We start from the raw sequence: 12,688 nt of genomic DNA on the forward strand, positions 1-12,688 counted from the left end.
ATCTAAAACAGAAAAGAAGAAATACTGGTATTACCCGAATGTCTTCTGGATCCAAGCTGTGCTCACTCCAGGCTGAATTGATACTGCTGTTCAGGTAGGATCCAGATCGGCCCATGTCTAACTCATCTTCGTACGCTTCTGTAGCAATGTCGTCTCGTGGGTTATTGCTTGAATGTGAAAACTGCAATAGAAATTCAATATGAGCTGTAGACATTAGTCCACTGTAGGACACAACATAATAATTTTCTGAAGGTTCTAGTGTTACATCATTTCTTCAGCTTAGATGAATTCATTCACTGAACTCTTTACAAAATATTTGCTGCCATATGTGTGTTTTGTTTCCCACCTTACATGCTAGAGCACTCAGTGAGGCAACATTAACACTTGGTTCCCTCTTTGACTCCTATTTTCATTCTTGTCTTTTTTCCAGGTTCCAAGGGTTAACTCACATTATTCCTCTTCAACGATATTTGCATTTTGAAAATGAAAATAAGTAGAAGAATCCAAAGGAATGTTCTCTTAGGGTACTCTTAGTACACTGTACTCTAAGAGTAGCAATTTGGACCCACTGGCAGCTGAATGGGAATATTTTTTTGACAGGTGGTGTGTATCATGTCATTTCACTTTACACAGAGGAGGCTGTATTTCATCTATGGGCACAACTGGACTGATCACAGGAATATGACTTTCAGTCTGTCACACAGAGCTTCAAAAACACGACTTTCAAAACTCAGGGCACAGGAGGTCTGAATTCCAGCCTCGACTCTGTTGTCTGGGATCTTAACCAGGCCATGGAACCTCTCGGGAGCACAGTGTCCTCTTAGCCTAAAGGGCTTGCGCTGGATGGTATCTGAGTTTAAAATTCAAAGATTCACTGAAATTACAGATTTTTTTTCTTAAGCTCATCATTATTCTCAAGTTCCTCCTTCATTGCATTTTGATATATTTTCATTATCTTCATGTAGTCTTTTGCTATTTTTCAGTTTCATGTACTCTTGCTATCTCTACTCTTCTTCAAGTGGAAAAGTGAGGAAGAATGAATTGGGTAAATGATGGAGAGCAGGAAAAATCAAAAGCATCCACCCACATTTTACACAACATATAAACCAGGTGATTGTCCTATGAAAACTGAGAGGACTTGGGTTCTCTTCTCCTAGCTTGTCATCAGGTAAAATATTTCTTTAAATAATGAACAGGTTTTAAAAAACTAAAAATAGCAGTCCCACTCCTGGGCATATATCCGGAGAAAAACATGTTCAAAAGGATACATACACCCCCAATGTTCATTGCAGCACTGTTTACGATCGCCAAGACATGGAAACAACCTAAATGTCCATCAACAGATGAGTGGATAAAGAAGATGTAGTACATGTATACAATGGAATATTACTCAGCCATTAAAGAGAATGAAATAATGCCATTTGCAGCAACATGGATGGACCTAGAGATTATCACACTAAGTGAAGCAAGTCAGACAGAAAAAGACCAATACCATATGATGTCGCTTATATGTGGAATTAAAAAAAAATGACACAAATGAACTTATTTACAAAACGGAAACAGACTCACAGACTTAGAGATTGAACTTATGGTTACCGAGGGGAAGGGTGGGAGGGAGGGATAGACTGGGAGTTTGGGATTCACAGGTACACACTGCTATATTTAAAATAGATAACCAACAAGGACCTAGTGTTAAAAAAAAAGTAGCTAATCTCATGATAAGAAATGTAGCAGTAATCCAAATGTAATAGATTAGACTTCCAAAATATACATGTGACAGGGGTCCTTCCACTTAATTTGTGTGATTCTTGACAAATCTTTTACCCTCTATACTATTAGGCATTGTCTGTAAAGACATTTGATACTTAAAAAAACAAAATATAATAAAAGAAAAAAACAGAACAGGTTGCCCTTTGATACAGAGACACAGAGATATTTTAATGTCAACTATTGTTAAAATATTCAGCTAGGCAGGTGAACACAAATTGGAGATAACATGTGAGATGGTAGTTCTCTATTTAAGTAATAATGAATCTTTTGTATTTGGGACCGGCTGAGAAACCACAGGAACTGATGAACTTTCCCCTCACTCTTCTATTTATGTTTGTGGGAGCCACATGTGCCATAAACTTAAGGCCATAAGGGTGACGAAAATAGAGTCCTGGTCCTCCAAAATCTCACATGCTACTGGAGGTTATTTATAAGAATGAAATTATTTTTTTCTTTCTTTTTTTTTTTTTTTTTTGCGGTACGCGGGCCTCTCACTGTTGTGGCCTCTCCCATTGCGGAGCACAGGCTCCGGACTCGCAGGCTCAGCGGCCATGGCTCACGGGCCCGGCCGCTCCACGGCATGCGGGATCTTCCCGGACTGGGGCACGAATCCATGTCCCCTGCATCGGCAGGCGGACTCTCAACCACTGCGCCACCAGGGAAGCCCATAAGAATGAAATTATTTTTCTTGAGCAAAGTCTTAGAGATTATCGTGAGTTTAAGAGACAGTTATTTGTCAGATATTGTCCATTTCCTGCTTTATGATTTTTCCTTAATGCTTATCCCTATCTGAAATACTATTTTAAATATTTATTTTGTTTATCTTCTGTTTCCTCCTCTCTTCCACCAGAATATAAGCACCATGAGAGCACGGATTTATATCTGTTCACTACTCTTATTCTAGGATATAGAACAGTGCTTAGTAAAGCTCCTCAATAATGTTTTAATTTATTGGAATATAATTCACATACCATAAAATTCTCAATTTTTAACTATACAAATCAGTGTTTTTTAGTATATTCATGAGGTTGCACAATCATCACCACCATCTAATTCCAGAATATTTTCGTCATCCCCAAAAGAAACCTTGCACCCAGGAAGCAGTCACTTCCATACCCCTTTTCCCCCAGCCCACAGCACCACTAACCCACTTTCTGTCTCTTTAGAGCTGTCTATTCCAGACATTTCACATAAATGGAATCATATAATATGTGGCCTTTTTAATCTGGCTTCCTTGGCATAAGGTTTTCAAGGTGTGTACAAGTTGTAGCATGTATCAACGCTTTATTCCTTTTTATTGATGAATAGCATTTCAGTTTGTGGGTATACCACATTTTGTTTATACATTACCAATTGATGGACATTTGGGTTGTTTCCATTTTTTGGCTATTATGGATAATGCTGCTATGAACATTCATGTACAAATTAAAAAAAAATTTAAGCCAGCTCTGTTGAGGTATAATTGACATGCAGAGAACTGCACATATTAAATGTGTACAGTTTGGTGAGTTTGGACATATGCAAACACCCGTGATGCCATCACTACCAGGGTGATAGACATCAAGAACAAATTTTTGTGTAAACATATGTTTTCAATTGTCTCTGGAGCTCAATAACAATTTTTTGAATGAATGAATAGTCTGAGTATACACCCATCTAATAAAAATGTAGTCATATTACGTACAGTATAAGGATGGTTAAGATAGATTGCAGGAACAGACACATCCATGAAAATTATGGCTATCTGGTGTAATTCAAGTAAGGAAGAAAATAGGCATTTTGCTGTGTTTACAATTGTTTGACCTTTTCAATCAGGCTGAAGTTCAATGTTTTGGTTAACTGTGAGAGGTGAGGTAAAGGAAGCCTAGAGTGAAATCACAATTCTGGTTTCAGCTGTGCTAACGTTACATTGTACGACACTGATAAAGATGTATTTTGTTTTCCTACATGTAAAAGGGGAAAAAACAATGATAATTTTTGTTTTTCTACACATAATATTTTGTTCCAATATTTTGTTTTTCTACATGTAAAAGAGGAAAATAATGATAATTTGTATAGTATCTTTTTTCCAAAACTCGGATATCATTTTGTTTTATTCCAAGCAGCCTCACTGCTATCATGTCATAGATGAGGAAACAGACTCAGAGAGATGAAAAGTCTTGCCTAACGTTACATTACACAGCTAACTTGGGGTGGGGTATGAGTTCAGAATCCCTGTATTCTGAGTCCTGGCCCGTTTCCCTCCACGTCAAAATGCTGTGTAGGTAAGTCTTTGTCAGAATCCATCATTGTTAAGCAAGACTCTTTTTATACAACATTATAATTATTTCTATTTACACAAAAATTCTCTGAATGTTTAAAACACAGTACTTCCCTGAATATGAATCCAAACAAGAGGATTCTTAGACTAGGATAATTCTCTTTAAAAATGAGCCTGAGGTTACAGCTACAATGAAAGGCCACCTTGAACCCCTAATAATTAAAACATGAATAGATATCAAAGTATTTGGAAAAGGACTAAAACGGATGATGGGTTTTGTACAAACTAAGGCAGTTAAAAATTGTGTGAGATGTTTAATAAATGCCCAAAGAAAAGAGACACCTAGATTCCTGAGGAGGGAGTTTTAAAAACATTGTAGCGTGTCAAGCAACTCTTCACACCTCCCTTTGCCTATATTGCCAGATATTTTTTAAAGGAGAAACAATTCCACGCTCATTTAAAACAACTATCTTGCAAGAGAAAAGTAATGTTGGAGGAATACCTTTGGAATCAAAAGCAACCCAATGGTCACTGTCACAGTCAAATGAGTATGTGCAAAATACAGCATCAACATCCAATCAGACTGAAGTCTTGAGGCAAGAACAAATCTGAAATGAGAATTCACCACATTAGCAACCCAACAAGATCTCTACTTAAAACACTAGGATACTTGGAAACTCTTTTCCTCAATGTATTAGTAAAAGCAAGCAAGCAAGAAAGAAGTCATACTGTTATTTCTATGACATATATTTTCATCACAGAAGAATAAGGGTCTAAGTAACCCTAATTAGATGCATAAGATATGAACCCTTTAGTTCTTAAAATTATCAATAGTAAGAAAGATAACACATACATATATAATGTGCTAAACACTTCCTTGGATTATTATTTTGTAGGTAAGTTGAATGTGCAAAGCAAAAGCAGTGAACACATGTGAATTCAAAAGAAGAGTAGGCTAAAAAATGATTGTTTCAGGCAAATTTAGGTTATAAGACACATCCAAATAACTCTTGATCATAATATTCTTCACTTAAAAATATTAATTAGAACTAAGGAAAAAAATGGGTAAATATCTGTTTTAGTGAATGATCCCAGAAGTTTAAATGATAAGCAATGTAATGGATAAAATGTATGTACTAATGGTTTGTAACGTGCATCTTTTTAAAATTGTTTTTAAAAATTGAAATATAGTTGACATACAAAGTGCATCTTTTAAAATACAAACCTTAGTTTTTATAGAGCATCAAATTATTTTAAAATAATTTAAAATATAATATTTAAAATCTTATCTTATTGAGGAATTTATAAACTTGTGTTCCAGGACGGCCCTTCAAGTAACATGTATAGGAAAAATTCATTATTAATATCTGATCTGGTAATTTGGGAATGTTTTCACAAATCAGTAGGTACATGTACAAACTAAAACTCATGTGTTAAGGACTCATCTATATGCAGAAACCAGATATTGCTTTTATTAAGGTCATTTTGCACTCATATTCTTCTTCTAATGTTTTCCCATCTATTGTTTATCCATAAAAGCTAAATATGAGATTTTAGTGCTTTTGGAATTAGAGAATTAGCATTTTGTTTCAATGATATACATCATCAAATTTGAAAAGCTCATATCCTAAGAAAATGCTTATGATATAATCGTGAAATAAATATATATGAATCTAAAAAGAGAAGAGACTAATTTTATTTCTGCATTATACCATATTCATGACAAATTTACTAAGTATATTAATATTATTAATATTTAAAACAAAATTTCCATCAAGGATATTTCTTCCAAATTTTCACTTCCATCCCTCCCCCCCCAAAAAAAATCAAGCTAAAATGGAAGCTCAGGAGTCATCAAAATGGAGATAGAGTTTTTTCTCCTGTGTCTGGAGATATAAAAAACATAGACTTATACACAGAAGTGCAGAATGGCCATGATACTTCACAGTCAACTAAAAGGGATTTTCTGAATTAACATCTTTTCTAGCTCCTTTGTGAGAAAAGTGTCTTCATACCTGCTTTGAATGTGACTGAATATTCACTTTGTTCAGGGACGGGATACTTTTGACTATACAGTCTGTGCTGGGTCAAGTAAGATTTTTTTTTAAGCATTAAAATAGGATCATCTTACTCAATAAAAAGTTATAGTCTCTGAGACAGAATATTGAGGCACAGAAGCAGTAGAAAATGTACCCCTGAAAATAATACAATCCCAATCTGCTGGGGCCCCTGCCAGTACTGGAGCAGACAGTTACAACAAAGGAGAAGGATTTACAGTCAAAAAGCAGCCTTATGTACTGAGAATTCCCATCTCAAATGCCAACACAGGTAAACTTGAAACTAGCCTGACAATATCTGGAAAAAAGAATGGGTACATATATTTTGAATTAAAACAGTGAATCTTCCAAAAAATAATTTTGAGATATGCTAACATCGATTGTCCTTAATCAGCTTTTAATTACTGCCAGATTTTTTTAGGTTGCAGTTTTGATTAGAAATACCTTAAGAACAACTGGGTTTTGAAATAGTATTAAAGCTTCATTTTAAAAAATAGTATTTCAACTTAAAAAATCGGTCCAAAAATCAGGCGCATCGAAATATTTGAAAATTGAGGCTAAGAATAAAGGCAAACTTTTTAAAAGCCTTGCACTTTCCCAAAGGTTTGCTTTATGCTTAGTACTAAAAATAAGTAAAGGGTTAGAACAGGCTGAGAGAAATGCCTTCTCATCATTTATCCTTCTAGACTTAACCCTTTTAGGTTATTTTTGTTCAGTCTGACAATTTGGTAAGAAAGAAGGTAAATCTGTACATAATATGTAGTCATAGTTTTTAATTTATATATGTGTATGTATAAATATGAATACATACATATATGTATACATGATTTTATATTTTAAGCAGACAAGAAGAACATATATATCCTATTGATAGAGAATATCTTTGCTGATGTTGGATGCCTTATTTAATATTATTTCATTCTAGGAAAAAATTGCCAAGATGGATCCAGCTGATTTAAATTTTTATGTTATTGCTTTTTATCCTTGAACTTTATTAATGCTGGAACCACAGCATATATGAACTCAGTCCACATGTAAATAAGAAGTTGTGCATACTTGATTTCTTTAATTATCACTGCGTTTTACTTGCTCCTGGCTCATCCCCCTAAAATCAGTGTTCTGTAGATTTAATGTGTTAAACTATAATTCCATCACTGGTCCCTTATGGCCATACAAATTAAACATTCAAGAGAGTAGCTACGATTCTTTGGAGCCCATGTGCCACCATCTTATCGAGTCTGGTCTATGTAGAAAGGTAAGTCAAATTTGGAACTTGAAATGCAGAGCTTCCCGTTCAGGTTTGCTTAGCCTTGCCTAAGAAGATACCAAAAGATACCAAGGCTGGTCCCTCTGCTACCATTTGAAGTCCTCCCTGTTCAAAACTGATAGGGGATTAAAGAGTTGTCTGGAAGAAGAGTATGCTATGTCTGCTCAATACCAAACCTACTAGGTTCTCCATGAACCATTCAATCAGCTTGTGTCTACGTGAACCCAGTCATGGGTTATATGATTCTTCTGGCTGGGTTGTTTGGGACTCTATAGGAAAGACCTAAGCAAAGTAAGAAAGCTATTTTCAACAAGTATTTAACATATTTCCTATCACCCTCGTTCAGTGATAAAACAGTGTTTTCTGAAGCGTGGCTGCTGTTATCAGATGTAAGGGTTGGGGGGATTCAATGGTCCATTACATTTGGAAAATGCTGGTTAAACAAAGTTAAACAGTTTATCTGTACAGCAGGACTTCTCGGTATGCTAGCGTCACTGTGACATTCCTACAAGGGAGCTATCAAATGTGATGTGTCATAAATACACATGCATATAAAAACATCTAACAGTGATTTACTAATATGTTAATAGTGCTTGTCTTTGGGTGGTTGGATTAGGGAGTTTATTTTCTCTTTATCATTTTATGATTTTTTTTGAAATAACCATCTATTGCCTTACTATTAAGAATTTTTTTAAAGTTCATTTAAAAATCATTTACCTTGCCTACTTCTGAAAGGACTTGGGCCAGCTGAGAGTTGAAAATCTATTGAAAAAACACATTAAATGATGGAAATTGAACAGAGTAAAATTGAACAGGTTGAAAAGATATAGATCAATTTTGGCAACTGTGTTGAACAGATTTAATTTCTTGGGCAATTAATTTGGTTCTAAGAAACATAACAGTTAATTTTAGGGCACAAGTGGGAAACTCTGCATGACAGTTACATTCTGACAGTAGAAGACATTTAAACTCGTCTGTGATAAGCCTCTTTTTTTCAATTATTATTTTTTACTGAATATGGCTGATTTACATAGCCACTGTTTTATTTATTTATTTATTGGCTGCACTGTGCAGCATGTGGGATCTTAGTTCCTTGACCAGGGGTCGAATCCCGGGCCCCCTGCATTGGGAGCGTGGAGTCTTAACCACTGGACAACCAGGGAAGTCCATGTGATAAGCCTTCTTACATGCTTATAACTCTCTAGTTGGTTTGTTAATATAACATTTAACTTATCAATGGTTCTAGATAAGCATGTTTGTTAGATCTTGAAACATATATGTTTGATATTCTGAAAACAAACAACAAAAATGATGCAGCTTTTTTGGGGAGAGGGGTTGGAAGAAATGTGAAGGCTCTGGAGCTCTGGCACCATGACAAAGTGCCCTCTGGTGCTCACGGCATTTTAGACCAGGGCATCCTCACTCATATCCTTGAGCTCTAGTCTGAGTGGAACTAGAGAAAGCATCCTTTTCTTTGCTTCTTTATGATTTCATATTCTGCGTCTCATCTGTCCTCCCTCTTCTACTCTTTCTCTCTTTTCTCTCTCTTGAGAGAGGGCAAGACAAAGCAAGGGGGCAAATTCCCTTGATTCCTGGCCGTCTCTGATGGAATTTCCAGGGTTGTCAGATCATAAATACCTCTTTCTCTTACTTTAAGAGTTTAAAAAGTGTAGATTATGCCTGAGCCCCAAATGTTCTTTGGCATCATCTATTCCTAGAAGTGCAAGATGTCATTTTATGATTATTGACTAAAGTGAGAGGTGATAAACATCCTGCAAAACTTCCGCAGATCCACACCTTTTCACCCTATTATTAATCTCTATCTTTCCACTGCGGGCCAAGACTAATATTCAAAATTTCTAATTACATTCTTAAGTGTGTCCTAACTTTTAATATATGTCGAACAATTAAATGGCATCTTTTTGTTGCTTTTCAGGCTATAGGATTCCTTTTTGGTTGCTGTTGTTTGGTTGTTGTTCTTGTTGAGGTAAGTCATACATATTTCATTTTGTTCACTTATCATAAGCCCCTTTCTTCCTCCTTTGTACTCATTGGTTATGGAGATACATGGAATAATAAGAAACGGAGGGCCAGGCCATATTTTCTTACCACAGAAAGTCATCACTACAGTGTAATGATGAAAGAACCCCACTGCACACAAAAATCCAGTCATCAACTTGGAGTGGTTTTTTGGTTCTGAATTCAACAGATTTCACATACGTAAGTTATCTGAGTGTTAAAATTTTGAAAGTATAAACCAGCATAATAAACATGAATGAAAACATAGACAATTTACCTGTATCTATTTTATAATGTATGCATGTATTGCTTTATATTTTCAGAACAAACAGTATTATGTATCATAAACAATATACCTAATGACATCCCCATAAGTGGTTTAACACAATACAATAACACTGAGTTACCCTTCCAAATAAATGAAGGCAATAAACAACTCATCAGAAGGAACTAAGAACAGCAGAGTTTAAAAAAAAAACAAAACGATTCATTTGCCATTTCTGTGACAAAGAAATTAGTCAAGTTATAAAACACTATCCGTCCTACATCTTTCTGTTATGCATCTTATCCAATTTTGCTATTAAGTTAAACTGCAACACATCAGAAAAATAAAACAGTTGTTGAGTGGCTCTGCAGATCACTTGCCTAATTGTATGGAATATAGCGGAGATAATGAGCTCATTGTGAACTGCAACAGCCATATAGCGCGGCTCGTGAAAAGCTGATGGGACCGTTCGCACCGCGTAGCAGAGATAAACACCCCATAGGAGGAATAAAAATTCAGCTGTGAGAAGAACAAACAAACAATTCTCTGTTAGTTTTACAGGTGAAGAAGGAAGTAAACTTTAAGCTCTTTAGCATGCATTGTGTGTCTAGGATAGAAACACATAGAAATAGATGCATACAAAATGTTCATATATAAATACCTATGCCATATATTTATTTAAAATTTTTATTCAGTGTATAGAGGATTTTTTCACAGGTACACTTTGTGTTTTAATTGAAAAAAATTTAAACAGTGTTTGGCATCTCAGATTGTGGTGTGTGTGTGTGTGTGTGTGTGTGTGTGCGCGCTAATACCTGGCTTTTTCCTAAAACAATTGCAATTGTAAAATAATTTTCCACATTCCCAACCTAAGTTTAAGCTGTTCATAGAGCATCTGGGTCACAATAAAGCCCTGAAGGCAACAAAAGTTTATAATGTGTTTATATGCAGCTCCTAGAAATTTAAATTCTTACTGCATTGAGTCTGGTTCAATACATGAAGACCTCCATTGCCAGAAATGTGAGAAAATAGGCTGCTAAACATTCAGTGGCATAGTTTATAATTGAATCATTATTTCTTCACACATGACAGACACCACATCTTTGGAGGGTATATGCTAAAGGCTTAGTGAAATTCACAATTACCTCGTTTGCTTGCTCAAGCCAGAAGAGACAAGCATAGTGTAGCAGTTAAGGATAGGGCTTCAGAGTCACACTAGACCTGATGGGGAATTCTAGCTGGATCCCTAATTAACTTTGCATAATCTGAGGCAATTTAACCTCTCTGGTCACAGTTTCCTTACCTGGAAAATGAGGATAATAAAAGTACGTATTTCATGGGATTATTTGCTAATGAAATCGAATCATGGCTATAAAGCACTTAAGAGTTTCTGACAGAGTAGATGTCAGATAAATAAATAAATAAAAACAGACGTTAAATAATTGGTTCTTACTGTTAAACATCTCCTTAGACCTTTTTTTTTTCAAACTGAATGTTGTTATTTTAATTCATTCTCAGCAGTAACTGTTACCATCCATTTTATCTGTCTTAGTGACATGACCTCATGGGAAGATGATATCTAATTAACAAAAAGAAAACTCTAATTTGGAGAAAACATTTCACCAAATGCATTACCTAGGGGTAACCTACTTATATACTGAAACACTGATTTCCAGTCCCATACGCCCAGGTGTTTTACCTGCCAAAGTTTCAGCATATTTCTACCATATTTAAACAATAAGCAGTGCCCTACTCATTGAAAATCCCTTAAGTAAACGTATCTGTCAAGAGTTACTCTAAAACCCTGATGTGGTCAGAAGTTAAAGGGAAAATAAACCTCACTCAAAGGTCTCCATGAGATTAGAGTGGAGGTCCCAATTATTCTGTATGCTGGCCACTGGCCATGTCTGTGAATGTTTTTTCCAGCCGAGCTCTACTGGGTCAGGAAATACTGACGTGTTCGTGTATAACTTTCTTTCCTAAGGCTTGTACTTCTGGTCCATGCTACTACTATTGCCTCTTCACTCAGGTTTGAAATCTCAGTGCCACCTTTCACTGACACATTTCTACCCTGAGTTACTTTTCATGGGTATCACTTCTCTCAATGTCCACAATTATAATCCTTGCCTAAGCTCCTACCAGTTTACTCCTTATTTGTTACAATTATTTACCAACTATCCCATCTAAACCTGGATTCACCCTTTATTAATTCATTCTTCATAACAGTGACAAGTTCATTTTTCTGAAGCTCCACTTTGATCATATCAGGATTTGTCCAAATCTCTGCCACTCCATTTGGGTTAACTGATTCGTATTTCCATTAGAAGATTCACTCACACCCACTTAGGACCCTGGAATAATTCCTGCTCCCAAAGGAAGACTACAGGGGTTCCTGCTAGGACAGACATATCTCAAGTTTCAAGACTTTGATGACTTTCTTGCAAGAAAGTTTCAAGACTTTCTTGCCACCCAGGCTTCCTGTTAGCTGTCCCATTGCTTGGCCTTATTCTTTTGTGCTTGTGTATTTCTTAGACTCTGACTTCTTGCCTAGTCCCTGGCCCTCACGTTAGCCTTTTGTGAGGAGCTGCATGCATCTTCATTTAGAAATCTTTAGTAGCTCACTACTGTTTTACTCCTTGCCCTCTATGACCTCATGCTATGCATCCAACACAGTCTCCCAAAGCTCCCCATCACGAACTATGAGCTGACCCAGGAAGACTCACCATCCTCTGAACACTCCAAAGATTCTTCTTGCTTCTGAGTCTTTGTTCATGCTATTGCTCACATACGAAATCTCCTCTCACCCGCATTTCTAAACATTAACCAATTTTTCAATGTCTGATTCAGGTCCCACCTCCATCACAAGGCCACCTGAAATGATTCTAACTTACACTGAAGTTTCCTTCCTCTAATCTCTTACAATTTTTAACTATGTATACTACACAATGCAGAGACTAATAATGACACACAATATATAATTGGGAGAAAATTGTTCATGGAGTCTTGAGCCCCGACTGTGATGACCTTCTTCAGGGCAAGAATTGAGTCTT

General features: G+C 36.0%; 1 protein-coding gene across 1 annotated transcript in view; it reads right to left on the reverse strand.

The window, feature by feature from the left end:
• Positions 1-12,688, reverse strand: part of GPR158 (G protein-coupled receptor 158) — a 322,771-nt gene that overhangs the window by 5,193 nt on the left and 304,890 nt on the right. Inside the window, exons 8-10 of the mRNA XM_030837212.2 lie at positions 10,019-10,157; positions 4,533-4,638; positions 35-181 (exon numbers count right to left, since the gene is read on the reverse strand). Coding sequence (XP_030693072.1) covers positions 35-181; positions 4,533-4,638; positions 10,019-10,157 — 392 coding nt within the window. The remainder of the gene's footprint in view (positions 1-34; positions 182-4,532; positions 4,639-10,018; positions 10,158-12,688) is intronic.

This window comes from Globicephala melas, chromosome 2 (genome assembly GCF_963455315.2).
Source record: "Globicephala melas chromosome 2, mGloMel1.2, whole genome shotgun sequence".
NCBI lineage: Eukaryota > Metazoa > Chordata > Mammalia > Artiodactyla > Delphinidae > Globicephala > Globicephala melas.